This window comes from Scyliorhinus torazame, chromosome 21 (assembly GCF_047496885.1).
Source record: "Scyliorhinus torazame isolate Kashiwa2021f chromosome 21, sScyTor2.1, whole genome shotgun sequence".
Taxonomy (NCBI): domain Eukaryota; kingdom Metazoa; phylum Chordata; class Chondrichthyes; order Carcharhiniformes; family Scyliorhinidae; genus Scyliorhinus; species Scyliorhinus torazame.
Window position 1 is genome coordinate 57,031,946 of NC_092727.1, and position 21,895 is coordinate 57,053,840.

The 21,895-nt window shown below is 47.2% G+C and overlaps 1 protein-coding gene across 5 annotated transcripts in view; it reads left to right on the forward strand.

Annotated features, from left to right (window-relative positions):
• The window catches only part of LOC140398299 (CMP-N-acetylneuraminate-beta-galactosamide-alpha-2,3-sialyltransferase 4-like), a 189,815-nt gene that overhangs the window by 34,418 nt on the left and 133,502 nt on the right, over nt 1–21,895 (forward strand). For 4 of the 5 annotated variants that reach the window (XM_072486825.1, XM_072486823.1, XM_072486821.1 and 1 more), the window contains exon 3: nt 18,835–18,922. In XM_072486825.1, the coding sequence (XP_072342926.1) occupies nt 18,835–18,922 (88 nt within the window). Of the gene's footprint in view, nt 1–6; nt 344–18,834; nt 18,923–21,895 lie in introns of those variants that run through there. The other variant, XM_072486824.1, reaches the window with a different exon arrangement.

Below are 21,895 nucleotides of genomic sequence, written 5' to 3' on the forward strand. Positions count from 1 at the left end.
TAGGAAGGTTTTCTCGTGCAACGCAGCCTCTGATTTTTGTTATCCATTAGCTTGTCTAGTAATTGAAACTGTACTTTAATTCACGGGTAACCATGGTGACACATGTGGAGCTGGTTGCTACCTTACAGCTATGAGATGGGGCTGGGTGACCAACGTGGCATTGTTATGGAGAAAGAAATGTTAAACTTACATTTATATAAAGCCTATCATGACCTCAGGATATCCCAAAGTGCTTCACAGCCAATCAAGTTCTTTCTGAATTGAACTCACTGTTGTAATATAGGAGATGTCACAGTCTATTTGATCACAATAAGCTCCGACACAACAATGCGATAATGACCAGGTAGACCATTTTACTACTTTTTGGTTGAGGGATGAATATTGGCCAGGACACGATGGGGAGCTCCGCTGTGGTTCTTTGAACTTAACACTGGCTCATACTTTACCTGCAGCTGACAAGGTAAACAGAGTCCAATATCTCACATAAAAGACAGGCTCTTGGACCGTCCAACACTCCCTTCACCAAGGATCTAATTGCAGCACTGAAGGAGGACAATTGGCCCATTGGATCCATACCGGCCGCCCGCAGAGGAATCCAGTGAGTTTCCCTACACTTCACTCAATCCCCGCAAAGATGAAAGGTTTTCGTTCCTTCAATCTTTTCCCCTTGAATGTTTCTGCTTCCATCATCCTCATGAGCAGTGAGTTCCAGGTCATTACCGCTCGCTACTCAGAAAACTTCTTCCTCACACTCCTCTCTGCCTCTTGCTCAGAAACTATCTTCTATCCCCATCGAGAGATCCTTGCCATACCTTAATGGGCCATAGTTTGTCCTGCCAATATGATTGGATAAAGCTGAGGCCATTGGTAGTCCATGTACTCCCTATGCCCCAACGTGTCAGTATTTGTAGGTTTCTTCCTGTTTATCCAAAGTTTCTAGGATTCATGGGCGAAATTCTCCCCCAACGGCGCGATGTCCGCCGACTGGCACCAAAAACTGGCCCCAACATTGAGGGGCTAGGCCGACGCCAGAGGGATTTCCACTCCACCAGCTGGCGGAAATGGCATTTGTTGCCCCGCCAGCTGGCGGAAATGGCGTTTGGTGCCCCGCCAGCTGGCGCGGAAATGCGGCGCATGCACGGGAGCGTCAGCGGCCGCCGACAGTTTCTCGCGCAAGCGCAATGGGGAGAGTCTCTTCCACCTCCGCCATGGTGGAGGCCGTGGCGGAGGCGGAAGGGAAAGAGTGCCCCCACGGCACAGGCCCGCCCACGGATCGGTGGGCCCCAATCGCGGGCCAGGCCACAGTGGGGGCACCCCCCGGGGTCAGATCGCCCCGCGCCCCCCCCAGGACCCCGGAGCCCACCCACGCCGCCTGGTCCCGCCGGTAAATACCAGCTTTGATTTACGCCGGCGGGACAGGCAATTTCTGGGCGGGACTTCGGCCCATCCGGGCCGGAGAATTGAGCGGGGGGTCCCGCCAACCGGCGCAGCCCGATTCCTGCCCCCGCCCAATCTCCGGTACCGGAGACTTCGGCGGGGGCGGGGGCGGGATTCACGGCGGCCAATGGCCATTCTCCGACCCGGCGGGGGGTCGGAGAATGACGCCCCATATTTCTGATAATTGCTCAACTCCTTCAAATCTTTAATTCCAACATTCTTCTTTTCCATTATTTTCTGCAGGTTACCACGAAAGTCTCCATTTCACCTTTTCCATTGTACTTACACAAAGGTTCAAACAGAGTAAAATCTTATTCATTATTTCATAATAAAGCAAGCATTAACTAAAACAGAACAAAGAACAAACAAAGAACAAAGAAACGTACAGCACAGGAACAAGCCCTTCGGCTCTCCAGGCCCGTGCCGACCATGCTGCCCGACTAAACTAAAATCTTCTACACTTCCTGGGTTCGTATCCCTCTATTCCCATCCTATTCATGTATTTGTCAAGATGCCCCTTAAATGTCACTATCGTCCCTGCTTCCACCACCTCCTCCGGCAGCGAGTTCCAGGCACCCACTACCCTCTGTGTAAAAAGCTTGCCTCGTACATCTCTAAACCTTGCCCCTCGCACCTTAAACCTATGCCCCCTAGGAATTGACCCATCTACCTTGGGGAAAAGCCTCTGACTATCCACTCTGTCTATGCCACTCATAATTTTGTAGACCTCTATCAGGTCACCCCTCAACCTCTGTCGTTCCAGTGAGAACAAACCAAGTTTATTCACCCGCTCCTCATAGCTAACGCCCTCCATACCAGGCAACATCCTGGTAAATCTCTTCTGCACCCTCTCTAAAGCCTCCACATCCTTCTGGTAGTGTGGCGACTAGAATTGAACACTATACTCCAAGTGTGGCCTAACTAAGGTTCTGTACATCTGCAACATAACTTGCCAATTCTTATACTCAATGCCCCAGCCAATGAAGGCAAGCATGCCGTATGCCTTCTTGACTATTTTCTCCACCTGTGTTGCCCCTTTCAGTGACCTGCGGACCTGTTTTCAAGATTTCAAGACATATGAAATATAACTAGTTCCACCTCTGACAAGCATCATTTATGTTATAAGTTGCAACCTCTGCTTTAACTGCATCTGTCAGCATGTGGCCCTCTTTCAGCTGCATAATTTTCTCTTTGTGTGTTCAGCTTTCACGCACACACGCTTTCCGACAGTGACAGATTGACATATTTCAGCAGAGGTAACCATCATGCTTTGCAATTCAGCCCTGACATAACAGTTGATCAGAAAGAATATTAATACAAGTCAAATATCAAAAGTGTACTGAACCCAACACTTCGAGTAAGTGACATTCTCCGTGGGATGTGGAAAATAGTGTAACATAATGCACCAAATTTCCAAAAGGCATTGACAAAGCTCGACATGAAAAGTTAGTTTTGAGTCTTTAGTGGCCACAGAGAAGCCCAAAATGAGAGGCGTAAAGAAATGTATTTTATTGCAAAACAAACTATATACACAGTATACCTCAAGTCCCAGCCGGGACTACTCATGCTCGGCCACCATCTTGTCTGGCTTTTATAGTTCATTTCTCCGCTGATGGATCCCCCCCCCTCAGCGGGGAAGCTGTGGTCTATGATGCTCACGGGGAGGCTAATTGATCCGTTCCCGTAAGACTCATGCAGGTTATAACAGAGTCCAAAACTGTGAGAGTTCAGAGTAATTATTTGGGAACGGGTAAGGGAATGATGTTAGAATGGAGAACAAGTTCAGCATGATGTCAGTATTGATCACATTTACATTGAGAGCTTGGATTCAAGGACCCAGTGCTAATTGGTCACGTCAGCAGATTATACTAAATTGAACTTGAAAAGATAATTGCGAAAATGTAAAACGGGCTGGACTTAGTATATTGAAATGAAATTAAATAAAATGAAAATGAAATGAAAATCACTTATTGTCACAAGTAGGCGTCAAATGAACTTACTGTGAAAAGCCCCTAGTCGCCACATTCCGGCACCTGTTTGGGGAGGCTGATACGGGAATTGAACCGTGCTGCTGGCCTGCCTTGTCTGCTTTATAAGCCAGTTATTTAGCCCTGTGCTAAACCAGCCCCTCGTGACAGCCATATGGAAAACAGATCAAATATAACATGGGCAAGAATTCATTACAGAACCTCGGAGGGAGAGGTGGAAAATGTATTCCATGAATGTTAAGAGTCTGGAATCTCAGTAGATTTAACACATCTGGCCATTGTTGAGTAACAATAGTTAAAACCAATGGAACACTGAAAAATATGGTTGATGCTGATTGTTAGAGATCTTAGTTATGAGGAAAGGCTAGAAAAATTCAATTTTTGAGCCTCAAAAAGAGGGAATTGAGGCAACTTCCAGGGACATAAATTTAAACTAAAAGTTCCATATAGAACATTAGGCCACAGCTGCAAAATGCTGAAGACAAGATGCGGGATTCTCTCAGCCCGGGGCCAGGCCGGAGAATTGCCGCGGCCGGCGCGAATCGTGCCACGCCGCCCCGACGGCAGGAGGCAATTCTCCTCAGAGCGGTGAATCAGCGCCATTGGCGCCGGCGTGGTGAGCGCGGCACCGATCGGGGGCCGCGTATTCTCAGCCCGGGATGGGCTGAGCGGCCGTTGCAAAAACCCGATTCCCGCCAGCGCCGTTCTAACCTGCTCTCAGCCGGCAGGACCTCAATGTGGAAGGGTCCGGGGCGACCTGTGGCAGGGGGGGGAGGGGGGGGGGGGTCCGACCCCGGGGGGGGGGGGGGGCTCCGATGTGCCCTGGGCCGCGATCGGAGCCCACCGATTGGTGGGCCGGCCTCTCATGCTGGTGGCCTCCTTTCTTCCGCGCCGGTCCCTGTAGCCCTACGCCATGTTGCGTCGAGGCCGGCGCAGAGAAGGGAGCCACTGCGCATGCACGCGTTGGCGGCGGTGCCACTGCGCATGCGCGCATTGGCGGCGGTGCCACTGCGCATGCGCAGACCCCACGGCGCCCAGTTGATCAGCGGTCGCTCCAGTGCCGTACTGGCCCCCTGTAGGGGCCAGAATTGCTGGTCCTGAGGCCATGTTGACACCATCGGGAAACGCAACCGCATTTCCGACAACGTCAACATTTATCCTCATGATCACAGAATCCCGCCCAAGATGTCAGTTGATTCCTCAGACAGAGCGATCAGCACATGGAGAGAACTTATAGATAGAATAATACTCAAAACTGAACATTGACTACGACACCAATATTTCCCAGGATCTCAAAATGGTGGGCTTCTACACCCTCTCCAACCTCTCCCCTCTCCCACAATCCATGAGCTTTTAAAATCCCAACCCGGGCTTCACATAATAATTAATTCAGGACTTTGGCTTATATTGGGCTATTTTTGAACCCTGTTTGGTGTCTTGTACTATGTGACTTGTCTCTCCAGCAGTTTCTTGATAATTGGAGATCAGTATATTCAGTCTAACTTTAAGATGTGTTCGTATGAATTACCCACAATAATGGGCACATTCACTCACATTTGAGGAGCGATGATTATATTTGAAAATTAGTCGTTCTAATTTCTCTGCTTTACCCTGGCACAAATGACATTCCAATTCACTGCAACCTGCTCTCCTCACCCTCAGAAGATCCTGGGCTGGATTCCTGGGTCTCCGAATCCTCAGAGAACAGGGTAACAACCCATGCTGTGTGCTGGGACCCCATGGAACTCCTGGTGCATAGATTCTGTGGGAATTGCCTGGGAGGTTTGACTGCTGACGGACAATTTCCCAGCTCCCTGGTACCCTCTGAAAATGTTTTTGACTCTGATTTAGAGTAAGATTTAGAGTAAGTCCAACTTACTTACCTGCATGGTTACAAAGGAAATATTAGACAGAGAAATCTGAGTTTAACTCTGCCTCCCAACTAGATTCTCCGCTCCTCCCCAATCCAGCCCCTGGCTGACCCCCGCAAACCCAACCAAACCAGCCCCCACCACCCAACTACCCTTCTAACTACCTAACACCCCCAATGAACCCCCCAGCAATGCCTGATCAATCCTGACTAACCTCCGATGAGACAGCACCTAACAATCTGACCGACTATAGGCAGCATGGTAGCATAGCGGTTAGCACAGTTGTTTCACAGCTCCAGGGTCCCAGGTTCGATTCCTGACTTGGGTCACTGTCTGTGCGGAGTCTGCACGTTCTCCCTGTGTGTGCATGGGTTTCCTCCGGGTGCTCCGATTTCCTCCCACAGTCCAAAGATGTGTGGGTTAGGTGGATTTGCCATTCTGGATTGCCCTTAGTGTTCAAAAAGGTTGGGTGGGGTTACTGGATTCTGGGGATAAAGAGGGATAGGTGGAGGCGTGGGGCTTAAGTAGGGTGCTCTTTCCAAGGGCCGGTGCAGACTTGATGGGCTGAATGGTCTCCTTCTGCACTGTAAATTCTATGATTCTATGATTCTATGACTACCCTGACCCAGCTACCCATTCACCCACGTACCCATCTGTTATGTATAAAAGTAATACCATTGGCTGGTGTCTTACACAATAATGTCATTGGAGCGTTTGGCGGGCTTTTGTGGAATTCATTATTGTACCCTGCTTGAGCAGCATTTCATATATAAACCCCTGACACTATGTTATACGAACTCGACGTGGACCACCTCTGATTCTTTCTCTTTGTGGCTACAACAAAGAACACAACAAAAGATAAATTGGCGACGAGGTCTGGGCCTAGTGAAAAGGGAGAAAAACAACTTTCTATGACGATTTTGTGAGCCAGAAGAAGGAATCATTGATGGAAATCTAGGCCTATACACCATCAGGAGTGAGGTCAGGAAAAATATTGTCGACTTCGAAGGCCAAATCATCATTGTGGCAAGATAAAAACAACTCTCAATTAATATTTGGACACCGTACAATTTATAGCGGGGCATCAGCGAATCATCCGGTCGATCGCGACACCCGCTCGTGCAAGTAAAAGAGATTTCAAGAAAAAGTTTGGACAGCTGAGAGTTACCGGAGGCTTACTTCAAACAGACGATCGAAGTTTTCAGTGCACTTACCGTTGTAGTGGGGGTAGCTGTGAAGACCGCGCACGAGGCACTGAAATTGGCCTCGAGAACGCTAACCTGATGGCCCTGCAACCTACTGCTTGGGAATCGATAGCGAGGCACAGAAACAGCGAGTCTGCTTGTGCGCTGCGTGTTTGTCTGCTTTAAACAGAGAGAAAATGAACAGCAGGGGAGACAGGCTGAAGGCTGAGTAGCACAGATCAGGGAATTGCAATCCAAAAATGGCGGGAAGAAAAAGCGCCACGGAAGCTTTTGAGGAGGAGACATGGAACTCTCACAAGAAAAGGTTCCAATTGTTCCTTAAAGCCAATCAGAGCCCCACAGGGACCCCTGTAATATGGGGACCCCCACAGGAGCCCCTGTAATAGGGGGACACCACCAGATACCTCCGTAATAAGGGGACGCCCAGGGATTCCTTCCTAAAGGAACCCCCTCCACACACCATTCCCCCCTCACACACAGACCCCCCACCACTCCCAGAAAAGGGATCCCTGTCTGGAAGCTAGAGAACCATCCAGAGAGGGGCAGTGGGAAGCATTATAGCTGTACTACTTACCTTACAGCTCCGTTACTTGAAGGAGAGCAGCTGTGCCCACAGATCGTCCCCACAGATCCACTATCTGCAAGCCATTCATAGCTTTGGAGTAGTTGTCTGTGATTGACAGCTCGCAAAACCATCTGCTGCTTTGCTCTATTCCTCTCCTTTGGTGACTCAGTGGCCTAAGTGGTGAAACCTCATCGTTTGTATATATTGACCACATCAAAAAGCGGTAAGTGCAGTGAAATCACATGCTTGAGTGACTGGAATGCACTTAGTGCACTCATGTGGCATAAACTTGCTATGCCTGCCCCGTCAATTTACTCTGCAAGGGTAATGTCCACTTTTCTCTTGGCCACTCCATTTGGGTTGCTATTTTCTCAAAAGCCCTATGAAAGGCTTCTACCTCCTTCTCTTTGAACTTTGAGAGGGCCTGTATAAATTTAAACATATCGCCACTAGGCTCCATGCTAAGATGAAGCTTCCCTCTAGTCTCTGACAGCTCCCCTCTCCTTTTTTTAAATTCATTTATGGAATGTGGCGTCGCTGTGTAGGCCAGCCTTTATAGCCCATTCCCAGTTGCCCTTCAGAAGTGTTGGTGAGTTGCCTCTTGAACCGCTGCAGTCCTTGAGGTGTAGATACACCCATTGTGCTGTTAGGGAGGGAGTTCCAGGATGTTGCCCCAGAAACAGTGAAGGAACGGCAATATATTTCCAAGTCAGGGTGGTGAGTGACCGGGACCTCCAGGTGGTGGGATTCCCAGGTATCTGCTGCTCTTACCCTACTTGATATAGTGGTCATGGGTTTGGAAGGTGCTGTCTGAGGAACCTTGGTGAGTTACTGCAGTGCATCTTGTAGATGGTATACATGGCTGCCACTATTCGTCGGTGGTGGAGCGTTTAAATGTTTGTGGAATGGGGAGCAATCCTGGATGGCTTCGAGCTTCTTGAGTGTTGGAGCTGCACTCATTCAGGCAAGTGGAGAGTATTCCATTGCACTCCTGACTTGCGCCTTATAGATGATGGACAAGTTTTGGAGGGGTCAGGAGCTGAGTTGCTTGCTGTAGGAATCCTAGCCTTCGACTTGCCCTGGTAGCCACAGTATTAATATGGCTGGTCCAGTTCAGTTTCTGACCAATGGCAACCCCCAGGATGTTGATTGTGGGGGAATCAGTGAAGGTAACACCATTGAATGTCAAGCGGCTGTGGTTAGATCCTCTGTTGTAGGAGATGGTCGTTGACTGGCACGTGTATGGAGCGAATGTAACTCCAGTGCCTTGAGCTGGATCCCTCTCTTGCTTTTTCCTCTCTCTCAAATTCCAACCGCCTCATTTCTTTTTCTATTCTTTTTAATTCCCTTTCATGCATGAACTGCAACCAAATTCTCTCCAGCTCAATTTCCCCACCAGAAAATGTCCTTGAGGATTTTGAAAATCATTCCACTGGGATAGGATCCAATCACCACCTGTTACTGTGCAGAGTACGGCCTTTTGGCCAATTCATTGGCCACCAGCCAATCAATCAAACCGAGTCCCACCCCATCTCACTCGCTCTGCTTCCAAAAGTCTGAAGCTCCTGTTCAAACTAGCAGAGGCTAGCAGAGTATTCCCTCCTGTACCTTCCAAATTCCTCATTATCTCTGCTGCTTGGCTTAAAGATACATGTCCATAAATCACCCATGGATCAAAAATGATAATGGCAAAATAAAAGAAAGGGGAAATAATGGAATAAACAGGAAGGACGCCTACAACATACAGAAATAATGTGCATTCATTAGCACAAAGCGCACCGGTTATAATGATATTCAAAAGGAAACTACGCAGACAGTTCAACCGTTTGACTCCAACTTCAACTTCAGAGATAGTCAGGCAACAACATCAGACTCAAATGGCTGGAAGGGAACAACTTGCCAAAAGCAGAGGACTGGATTCTCCGAGCCTCTGCGCCAAAATCCCGTTCCCCGGAGAATTTTGCACGCACAAACAATGCAGCGCGGGTAGGGGGCCATTAACAGAGGCACCCCCCTCGATTCTCCGCATGCAACTGGCTGAGTTCCCGACGGTGTGGTTCTAACCACCTCTCGGCTGTTGGGAACGTAGGGTGGCGGCTGCGGACTCAGACCACCCTGGTGGGGGGCAGAGGGATCGTTCACCGGGAGGGCCTCATGGACGGTGAGGGGAGTGATCCAGCGTCATGGACCGGCAGGCACGAGCAATCTCGGGTGGGCCTACATTTTTGTGCCACTCCGGGGTCCGAGTCCACCATGTCGCATGGCCGTGCGCATGCGCGGATTCCCGATCGGACGTGCGGGCCCCATATCCACAGCCAGAGCTGCGAGACCCACTCCAGGGCCCAGCCAGCCCCCTGCAGATGGGAGAATCACTCAGGACTTTCTTAAGAAAAGTTCAGAGTGAAACAAGAGTTTTTACGCTGGCTTGGGGACAGAGCCCCATTATTGGAGAATCCAGCCCTCAGTCTTTGACCATGGGGAACGTGTTCTTCCAAGAAATTACACCTCAGGCAAAAAATGGACTCCAGCAATTGTATTTGCCAAAACTAGCCTGATTTCATATACTGTACAATCACAGGAACAGGCCCTTTGGCCCTCCAAGACTACGCCGATCATGATGCCTGTTTCAACTAAAACCTTCTGCAGTTTTGGGTTCCATATCCCTTTATTCCAATCCTATTAATGTATTTGTCAAGATGCCTCTTTAATGTCAATGCTCCCCCGGTAGCGTGTTCCAGGCACTCACCACCCTCTGTGTAAAAAACTTGCCTCATACATCTCCTCGAAACTTTGCCCCTCGCAATGTAAACCTGTGTCCCCTAATAATTGCATTTTCCACCCTGGGAAAAAGTGTCTGACTAACCACTCTGTCCATACCCCTTCTAATTTTGTAAGCCCCTATCAGGTTGCCCCTTAACCTCCGTTGTTCCAATGAAAACAATCCGAGTTTATCCAACCTCTCCTCACAGCTAATACCCTCCAGGCAAGGCAATATCCTGGTAAGCCTTTTCTGTACCCTCTCCAAAGCCTCCACATTTTTCTGATAACGTGGCGACGAGAATTGGACACAATATTCCAAATGTGGCTGAAGGTTCTATACAGCTGCAACATAACTTGTCAATTTTTTACACTCACATGCCATCTGCCTTCTGGACCACCTTATCCTGCATTGCCAATTTCAGTGATCTGTGGGCCTTACGCCCAGATCTCTCTGCCTGTCAATACTCCTAAGGGCTCTGCCATTTACTGTATAATTTTTACATGCATTAGATCTTCCAAAATGTATTACCTCACATTTGTCCGCATTAAACTTAATCTGCCATTTCTCCGCCCAAGTCTTCAACCAATCTATATCCTGCTGTATCCTCTGGCAATCCTCTTCACTATCCGCATCTCCACCAACCTTTGTGTCATCTGCAAACTTACTTATCAGACCAGCTACATTCTCTCCAAATAATTTATATATACTACGAACAGCAAAGGTCCCAGCGCTGATCTCTGCGAACACCACTAGTCACAGCCTTCATTCAGAAAGGCTCCCTTTCACTGCTTTGGTTGGTCAAATAAAAGTAAAATACTGTGGTTGCTGGAAATCTAAAATAAAAACAGATAAACTCAGAAGATCTGTGTAGAATCATGTAGTTGGAAAGGAGGTGGAGGAGGTGGTGGGGCAGTGAGGAACTGAAGTAAATTACTATTAATAAAGAAATGGTTTTAGAACATAGAACAGTACAGCACAGAACAGGCCCTTTGGCCCCCGATGTTGTGCCGAGCATTGTCCGAAACCAAGATCAGGCTATCCCACTCCCTGTCATTCTGGTGTGCTCCATGTACCTATCCAATAATCGCTTGAAAGTTCCTAAAGTGTCCAACTCCACTATCACAGCAGGCAGTCCATTCCACACCCTGACCACTCTCTGAATAAAGAACCTACCTCGGACATCCCTACTATATCTCCCACCCTGAACCTTATAGTTATGCCCCCTTGTAACAGCTACATCCACCCGAGGAAATAGTCTCTGAAAGTCCACTCTATCTATCCCCCTCATCATTTTATAAATCTCAATTAAGTCACCTCTCATCCTCCTCCGCTCCAAAGTGAAAAGCCCTAGCTCCCTCAACCTTTCCTCATAAGACCTATCCTGCAAACCAGGCAGCATCCTGGTAAGTCTCCTTTGCTCCCTTTCCAATGCTTTCACATCCTTCCTACAGTGAGGTGACCAGAACTGCACACAATACTCCAAATGTGGTCCCACAAGGGTCATGTACAGTTGCAGTATAACCCCGCAGCTCTTAAACTCAAGCCCCCTGTTAATAAACGCTAACACACTGTAGGCCTTCTTCACGGCTCTATCCATTAGAGTGGCAACCTTCAGAGATCTGTGGACATGAACCCCAAGATCTCTCTGTTCCTCCACATTCCTCAGAACCTTGCCGTTGACCCTGTAATCCGTATTCAAATTTTTTCCACCAAAATGAATCACCTCGCATTTCTCAGGGTTAAACTCCATCTGCCATTTCTCGGCCCAGCTCTGCATCCTATTAATGTTTCTTTGCAGCCGACAACAGCCCTCCATCCCATCCACTACTCCACCAATCTTGGTGTCATCAGCAAATTTACTGACCCACCCTTCAGCCCCCCTCCTCCAAGTCATTGATAAAAATGACAAATAGCAGAGGTCCTAGCACTGATCCCTGTGGTACACCGCTGGTAACTGGTCTCCAGTCTGAAAATTTTCCATCCACCACCACCCTCTGTCTTCTATGTGATAGCCAGTTACTTATCCAATTGGCCAAATTCCCTTCTATCCCACACCTCCTTACTTTCTTCATGAGCCGACCATGGGGAACCTCATCAAACGCCTTACTAAAATCCATGTGTACAACATCAACTGCTCTACCTTCATCTACACACTTCGTTACCTCCTCAAAAAATTCAATCAAATTTGTGAGGCAAGACCTACCCTTCACGAATCCGTGTTGACTATCCCGGATTAAGCTGCATCTTTCCAAATGGTCATAAATCCTATCCCTCAGGACCTTTTCCATTAACTTACCGACCACCGAAGTAAGACTAACCAACCTATAATTACCAGGGTCATTCCTATTCACTTTCTTGAATAGAGGAACAACATTCGCCACTCTCCAGTCCTCTGGCACTATCCCCGTGGACAGTGAGGACCCAAAGATGAAAGCCAAAGGCTCTACAATCTCATTCCTTGCCTCCCAAAGAATCCTTTGATATATCCCGTCTGGCCCAGGGGACTTGTCGACCCTAAGGTTTTTCAGAATTGCTAATACATCCTTCCTCAGAACATCTACCTCCTCCAGCCTACCCGCCTGTATCACACTCTCATCCTCAAAAACATGGCCCCTCTCCTTGGTGAACACGGAAGAAAAGTATTCATTCAACGCCTCTCCTATTTCTTCTGACTCCATGCACAAGTTCCCACTACTGTCCTTGACCGGCCCTAACCTCACCCTGGTCATTCTTTTAATTCTCACATAAGAGTAAAAAGCCTTGGGGTTTTCCTTGATCCGACCTGCCAAGGACTTCTCATGCCCCCTCCTAGCTCTCCTAACTGCTTTTTTTTAGCTCATTCCTTGCTACCTTGTAACACTCAAGCAACCCAACTGAACCTTGTTTTCTCATCCTTACATACGCTTCCTTTTTCCTCTTGACAAGACATTGAACCTCTTTTGTGAACCATGGTTCCCTCACACGGCCATTTCCTCCCTGCCTGACAGGGACATACCTATCAAGGACACGCAGTATTTGTTCCTTGAATAAGCTCCACTTTTCATTATAAGCGAATGACTAGGGAAAGAGTAGGACCAGTCAAGGACAGGGATGGGAAATTGTGTGTGGAGTCTAAAGAGATAGGCGAGATACTAAATGAATATTTTTTGTCAGTATTCACTCAGGAAAAAGATAATGTTGTGGAGGAGAATGCTGAGCCCCAGGCTATTAGAATAGATGGCATTGAGGTACGTAGGGAAGAGGTGTTGGCAATTCTGGACAGGCTTAAAATAGATAAGTCCCCGGGACCTGATGGGATTTATCCTAGGATTCTCTGGGAGGCCAGGGAAGAGATTGCTGGACCTTTGGCTTTGATTTTTATGTCATCATTGGCTACAGGAATAGTGCCAGAGGACTGGAGGACAGCAAATGTGGTCCCTTTGTTCAAAAAGGGGAGCAGAGACAACCCCGGCAACTATAGACCGGTGAGCCTCACGTCTCTGGTGGGTAAAGTCTTGGAGGGGATTATAAGAGACAAGATTTATAATCATCTAGATAGGAATAATATGATCAGGGATAGTCAGCATGGCTTTGTGAAGGGTAGGTCGTGCCTCACAAACCTTATTGAGTTCTTTGAGAAGGTGACTGAACAGGTAGACGAGGGTAGAGCAGTTGATGTGGTGTATATGGATTTCAGCAAAGCGTTTGATAAGGTTCCCCACGGTAGGCTATTGCAAAAAATACGGAGGCTGGGGATTGAGGGTGATTTAGAGATATGGATCAGAAATTGGCTAGCTGAAAGAAGACAGAGGGTGGTGGTTGATGGGAAATGTTCAGAATGGAGTACAGTCACAAGTGGAGTACCACAAGGATCTGTTCTGGGGCCGTTGCTGTTTGTCATTTTTATCAATGACCTAGAGGAAGGCGCAGAAGGGTGGGTGAGTAAATTTGCAGACGATACTAAAGTCGGTGGTGTTGTCGATAGTGTGGAAGGATGTAGCAGGTTACAGAGGGATATAGATAAGCTGCAGAGCTGGGCTGAGAGGTGGCAAATGGAGTTTAATGTAGAGAAGTGTGAGGTGATTCACTTTGGAAGGAATAACAGGAATGCGGAATATTTGGCTAATGGTAAAGTTCTTGAAAGTGTGGATGAGCAGAGGGATCTAGGTGTCCATGTACATAGATCCCTGAAAGTTGCCACCCAGGTTGATAGGGTTGTGAAGAAGGCCTATGGAGTGTTGGCCTTTATTGGTAGAGGGATTTAGTTCCGGAGTCGGGAGGTCATGTTGCAGCTGTACAGAACTCTGGTACGGCCGCATTTGGAGTATTGCGTACAGTTCTGGTCACCGCATTATAGGAAGGACGTGGAGGCTTTGGAGCGGGTGCAGAGGAGATTTACCAGGATGTTGCCTGGTATGGAGGGAAAATCTTATGAGGAAAGGCTGATGGACTTGAGGTTGTTTTCGTTGGAGAGAAGAAGGTTAAGAGGAGACTTAATAGAGGCATACAAAATGATCAGGGGGTTGGATAGGGTGGACAGTGAGAGCCTTCTCCCGCGGATGGATATGGCTGGCATGAGGGGACATAACTTTAAACTGAGGGGAAATAGATATAGGACAGAGGTCAGAGATAGGTTCTTTACGCAAAGAGTAGTGAGGCCGTGGAATGCCCTACCTGCTACAGTAGTGAACTCGCCAACATTGAGGGCATTTAAACGTTTATTGGATAAACATATGGATGATAATGGCATAGCGTAGGTTAGATGGCTTTTGTTTCGGTGCAACATCGTGGGCCGAAGGGCCTGTACTGCGCTGTATTGTTCTATGTTCTATGTTCATTTGTGCCTTTCCCTGACAGTTTCTGTTCCCATTTTATTCTCCCTAATTCTTGCCTAATTGCATCATAATTACCCCTTCCCCAATTATAAACCTTGCCCTGCCGTATGGCCCTATCCCTCTCCATTGCAATAGTGAAAGACACCGAATTGTGGTCGCTATCTCCAAAGTGCTCTCCCACAAGCAAATCTAACACTTGGCCCGGTTCATTACCCAGTACAAAATCCAATGTGGCCCCCCCTCTTGTCGGCCTATCCACATATTGTGTCAGGAAGCCCTCCTGCACACACTGTACAAAAACTGCCCCATCCGAACTGTTCGACCTATAGAGGTTCCAATCAATATTTGGAAAGTTAAAGTCACCCATGAGACCTACCCTGAGACCTCCACACCTATCCATAATCTGTTTTGCAATTTGTTCCTCCATATCTCTATTACTATTTGGGGTGTTTATCTGCACTCTCTCCCTGTTCCTCACCTCACTAGCACATGGCACCGGCAACAAACTAGAGATGACAACATAGTTTGCCTTGGCTCTCAGCTTCCAGCCTAGCTCCCTAAATTCATGTTTTAAATCCCTGTCCCTTCTCTTACCTATGTCGTTGGTACCGATGTGCACAACGACTTGTGACTCTTCCCCCTCCCCCTTAAGGATTCTGAAAACACGGTCCGAGACGTCATGGACCCTAGCACCCGGGAGGCAACATACCATCTGTGAGTCTCTTTCGTACCACAGAACCGTCTATCTGTCCCTCTAACTATCGAGTCCCCAATAACTATTGCTCTCCTGCTCTCCCTCCTTCCCTCCTGAGCCACAGGGATGGACTCAGTGCTGGAGATCCATTCACCGTGGCTTACCCCTGGTTGGTCGTCCCCCTCCACAGTATCCAAAGCGGTATACTTGTTACTGAGGGGAACAACCACAGAGGATCCCTGCACAGACTGCTTCCTCCCAGCCCCTCTCACCGTCACCCATCTATCTTGATTCTTCGGAGTAACTACACTTGACAACAGCTCCTCCACAAACCACCTTCTCGATACAGTGACCGCAATGCACGGATGCAAATTCTCCCCGCAACAGCCAATCAGCATCTCCGCTCTGCTGCCCTCTGCTGGATGTTTTGTGGAAAGTAATGGTATTAAAGGTGGATAAATCTCCAGGGCCTCATAATCTTCATTCCAGAGTACTTAAGGAAGTGGCGCAAGAAATAATAGACACATTGGTGGTCATTTTCCACAATTCTTTGGACTTTGGATTGATTCCCACAGATTATAAACCCGCTATTCAAAAAGGCAGGCATAGAGAAAACAGGGAACTATAGACCAGCGAGCCTAACGGCGGTAGTAGGGAAGTTGCTAGAGTCCATCAAGGATTTCATAGCACAGCATTTGGAAAGTAGTGGTATAATCAGACAGTCAGCATATATTTACGAAAGAGGAATCATGCTTGACAAATCTGCTGGAATTCTTTGAAGATGTAACTCGTAGAGTTGACCAAGGAGAACTGGTGGATGTTGTTTATTTAGACTTTCAGGAGGCTTTTGATAAGGTTTCATGCAGCAGGTTACTATATTAAGATAAACCGAATGGGATTGTGGCTGGTGTCTTGAAATGGATAGAAAGCTGGTTAGCAGACAGGAAGCAAAATCTTTAAATAAATGTAAGAAGTCTTACAACACTAGACTTCTTACTGGGCTCACCCCAGTCCAACGCCAGCATCTCCACATTTTAAATAAATGGGCCTTTTTCTGATTGGCAGGCAGTAACTAGTGGGGTAATGTAGAGACCCCAACTATTCACATTATATCATAATGATTTGGACGAGGGAACTAAATGTATAACACGGCATGGTGGCACAGTGGTTAGCACTGCTGCCTCACAGCTCCAGGGACCCGGGCTCAATTCCAGCCTCAGGTGACTGCCTGTGTCCACATGTATCAGTCACAGAAAGTAAGCGCACAGATGCAACAGGCAAATGATATGTCGGCCTTCATACCGATACGATTTGAGTAGAGGAATAGGGATGTTTTGCTGCATTTGTATAGGGCATTGGTGAGGCCAGACCTGGAGTATTGTGTGCAGTTTTGGTGTCCTTATCTGAGGAAGGATGTCCTTGCTATGGAGGGAGTGCAGCGAAGGTTTACCAGGCTGATTGCTGGGATAGCGGGACTGTCATATGAGGAGAGACTAAGTCTGTTAGGATTATATTCATTGGAGTTTAAAAGAGTGAGAAGAGATCTCATAGAAACGTTAAAAATGTGAACCGGATTAGGCAGGATAGATTCAGAACGAATGTTCCCAATGGTGGAGGAATCCACAATTAGGGGTTATTGTTTGAGGATAAGGTGTCAATATTTTAGGACTGAGGTGAGGAGAAATTTCTTCTCCAGAGAGTGGTGGATCTGTGGAATTCACTACCACAGAAAGTAGTTGAGGCCAAAACGTTGTGTAATTTCAAGAATAAATTAGATATAGCCCTTGAGGCTAAAGGGATCAAGGGATATGGGGGAAGGCAGAATCAGGGTATTGAACTTGATGATCAGCCAGGATCATAATGAATGGTAGAGCAGGCTTGAAGGACGAATTGGCCTCCTCCTGCTTCCATTTTCTATCTATGTAAGACTAAGGATACGTTGGGACGAAGGAGGTTTCGTTCAGATATTCTGTACACTTCTACCTTGCTTCAGTTTTGTGGAAGGATCATTTAGATCCCAACGTTAATTTTTTAAAAATTCATTCATGGCACGTGGGCATTGCAGGCTGTGCCAGCATTTAATGGTCATCACTAATTGCCCTTGAAGGGGCTGTTAAGAGTCAACCACATTGCTATGGGTCTGGAGTCACATGTAGGCCAGACCGAAAAACAGCACACACGTTCGATAAGGGGCCTCAATGACAAGGCTGCAAATAGCCCTGTTCTGTACACTGAAGGAGATCCGCTTGCCGGATTTCTGGAGCCCCTGAAGTGACCCCCGACGACGGGAAAACCCAGCCCAATCGCGCACGCAATACCCAGGTGGCACCAGCAGTGCCAGGGCACCACTCTGCCCACAGGGCATGCAGCTGGGAGACCCCCATGAACACTGTTCTGTCTGGTCCCCATTTATGGGTACCAGTGCTAAACAGCACTCAGCCAAGGTCTCTGAGGCAAAGGTGTTAAATCCCAAAATCTCAGTGTAGTGATCTGTACATCTGTACACACATCTGCACAGACACCAGGGACTGCAGCACAGATGTAACAGCCACAGCATCACTAGAGGGCAGCATCAGAGATGGGTATAAAGGGTCGAGCCCAAGGCAGGATCCGCCTCTTTCAGAAGCACAGGGCTAGGGTGCAGCAGCAGACAGAGACAGCTCAGCATAGGCAGCTTACCTTAGCTTCACTGGTCATACCTCTTGACTGTATTATATCTAGTTAAGCACTGGAAACAGAATGGACCCATTGAATAAAGTATTTGTGTTAACTGGGAGTCTACAATCTTTATTCAGACTTCGAGAATAACATACTCAGGTACCTTGGGAATCTGCACATTAGAGTGAGGCTTACTGCCTCACTCCAATATGCAGATTTGCCAAAATGTGATCCCATTGTGGGCGGGATTCACAACGCAACATCTCGCAAAATCACGTTGAATCTCGCGAGGCATGGCAAACTGGGTAGATCCCGGGAGTGGGGTCTCCCGGCTTTCAACAGCCAGGCTGCACCGCAGCGAGCTGTTGTTTGGACGTAGTGTGGCCGTTCGATCGCACCCTAGCCAGGAAATAGCCTGGGACCAACCTTTAGATCATTTGGCCAAGTATCTCCTTGTACATCTTGTCACGTTTTGTTCTGTATTGCTCCTGTGAAGCACCTTGGGACATTTTATTACATTAAAGGTGCTATATAAATACAACTTGCTGCTGTTGATTGGTGAGATCTGAAGTCACATATTTTCATCCGCAATTTACTCAGAGTCGACTCAGACCTCCTGCTTTCATTTCACTTCCAAATCCCTTCCCATTCCAATCAACGTGATGTGAAGTGGACAAATTGCAGTTCAATGTTCAAGGAGATGTGCCCTCACACATTATGGTGCTGTAATGTTAATGTACGGGTTGTCCTGCTCATTGTCTGTCTGTGGCCGTAAGGAGTGCGATATGGAAGAGTGTGAGCGGCAGTACAAAGTAACTTACCTTTCTCCTCTTATTTATAGATTGGAATAAGGTTAACTATCTCATTCGCTGTTTATGTCTCATACTGACCATACTCATTTTGTCCTGTTATTGGAATGCATTCCTTGGGTAAGTCCTTTCAAATGTGTCTCCATGCATGAACATTTCCCTTCCTGGTGCGGAATGAAAATAATGATTAGACTGGTTGAAGGTACGTTTCAGCAAAACCTCTGTTATTTTTTGGATAATTACAAATTAGGAATTTCTTTCAGGAAGCTGATTTGGGAACTATGTTGTATAATAATGAGCAGTGATTCCCTTCCAGCCTTCAGTAATTCCCCACTCAAATCAGAGTGGTGAGAATTATGGTCACATTAAATATGGACGGACCTGTTTTTGGCTTTTGCATTACACTCTGTTTAATGCTATTTAATTGTACCTTTTGCCCACTAACACTCCCACTTCCCAAACTATTTCCTGGCGAGCAGGGTGGACAGCCAGCTTAGTTTGCTGAATCTGTGGGCTTTCTAAGGTCAGGGGCCACATCACAGTTTGAAAACCGGTTCTTTAAACATTCCCTGTATAAACTAGTTCCACAGAAATGTGGCACAGCTGGGATGTTCCAGAAATATATTTAAACTAATTGGACTGGATTCTCTGATCCCACAGCCACATCTTTCTCTGCGACATGCCATTCGCTGGTGGCAGGATTCTGTATTCTGCCACTTTCCAATGGGTAATTCCCATTGAAACCGCGCCACACCGCCGGGAAATCCACGTGCGCTGCTAGCGGGAAAAGAGAATCGCAACGGCCAGAGAATCCCGGCCAATATCTCCAACTCCCAGGCTTTCCCTTTGTCCTGGGAGTCCACAGGGGTAATTTAAACCTCTTATTGAGGCAGCTGACACATCCTATCTCCATCAGGTCACTCATTGCTGCTTCCAACATATCCCATTATGATCCGAGAAAATAAACATGGGCCATCCTTTGATGTGCCAGCCTCCCAGCCTTTGATTTATCTTACATTTAAAAATGTCAATTCTCAAAATAAAAGTCACAATCCTAAAACATATGCTGCATAAAATTCGACATTTGCAGCAACTGTCACTCTGATCATCAGATCAGATTTAGCTGCAATTGTATCAAAATATCACAACAGAATCAATGGGAGTAAATTCAAATCAACCTGCCCAATGGTAACTTTCTGCTTTAAAATCAGACATTTTTTAAAAGAAGCGGATGTTCCAAAGTTGTCAGTGTCTTGGCAGGCAGGCGGGTTAGAATAGCACTCAGTGTATCAGTGAACAATTGAATACAGCTCTATATCTGATTAGTAAGTTTGCAGACGACACAAAGGTTGGTGGAATTGCGGATAGCGATGAGGGCTGTCAGAGGATACAGCAGGATTTAGATTGTTTGGAGACTTGGGCGGAGAGATGGCAGGTGGAGTTTAATCCGGACAAATGTGAGGTAATGCATTTTGGAAGGTCGAATGCAGGTAGGGAATATACAGTGAATGGTAGAACCCTCAAGTGTATTGAAAGTCAGAGAGATCTAGGTGTTCAGGTCCACAGGTCACTGAAAGGGGTAACACAGGTGGAGAAGGTAGTCAAGAAGGCATACGGCATGCTTGCCTTCATTGGCCGGGGCATTGAGTATAAGAATTGGCAAGTCATGTTGCAGCTGTTTAGAATCTTAGTTAGGCCACACTTGGAGTATAGTGTTCAATTCTAGCCGCCACACTGCCAGAAGGATGTGCAGGCTTTAGAGAGGGTGCAGAAGAGATTTACCAAAATGTTGCCTGGTATGGAGGGCATTAGCTATGAGGAGCGGTTGAATAAACTTGGTTTGTTCTCACTGGAACGACGGAGGTTGAGGGGCGACCTGATAGAAGTCCACAAAATTATGAGGGACATAGACAGAGTGGATAGTCAGAGGCTTTTCCCCAGGGTAGAGGGGTCAATTACTAGGGGGCATAGGTTTAAGGTGAGAGGGATAAGGTTTAGAGTAGATGTACAAGGCAAGTTTTTTACACAGAGGGTAGTGGGTGCCTGGAACTCGCTACCGGAGGAGGTGGTGGAAGCTGGGACGATAGTGACATTTAAGGGGCATCTTGACAAATACATGAATAGGATGGGAATGGAGGGATACGGACCCTGGAAGTGTAGAAGATTGTAGTTTAGTCGGGCAGCATGGTCGGCATGGGCTTGGAGGGCCGAAGGGCCTGTTCCTGTGCTGTACTTTTCTTTGTTCTTTGTTATCACCGTACACTGAGCACTATATGCTGTACACTCCACCCACCGTCTATGTTAATGTATCTTCAATATGTATCCTCATGTATTTATCATGTGGAGATGCCGGCGTTGGACTGGGGTGAGCACAGTACGAAGTCTTACAACACCAGGTTAAAGTCCAACAGGTTTGTTTCAATGCCCCATCTCTGGATCTGTAAAGATTTAATCACCTGCTAATGCTCGCATTCCTAGCATTGTTTGGCATCTTTGAATTTGTCTATATCTGTGTTTCTGGAACAGACCTCTGCATTCACCTGAGGAAGGAGCAGCGCTCCGAAAGCTAGTGACATCGAAACAAACCTGTTGGACTTTAACCTGGTGTTGTAAGACTTCGTACCATGTATTTATCGTATGTTCTATGTTTCATGTATGGAGCAATCTGCCTGGACTGTACACAGAACAATACTTTTCACTGTACCCTGGTACACGTGACAATAAATCTGAATCTAAATCTAAATATCAAATGTGTAATCCCACAATGCTCGGTATAACTGCCTCCACAGTGGATGTGTTTGGTATCATCTCACTGACCATTAGTTGGGATTCTGATCCCCAGTTTGAAAGCCCCGGCTATGCGAATAATATTTTTGGATTATGTACGTTAAGGGGTGTGCCCATCATAACAGTGGAGTGAGGGACTGAGTTGATAAAATATCAGGGTCTGGATTCTCCGTTTAGGAGACTAAGTGGTCTCAGGACTAAACCACGATTGTTCCACATACACGAGAGCAGTGACAGTCCCCGGAAAATCCAACAAATTACTGGGCTAGCCGGTGCCACTTGGAATTCCAATGCATGCCGACACTC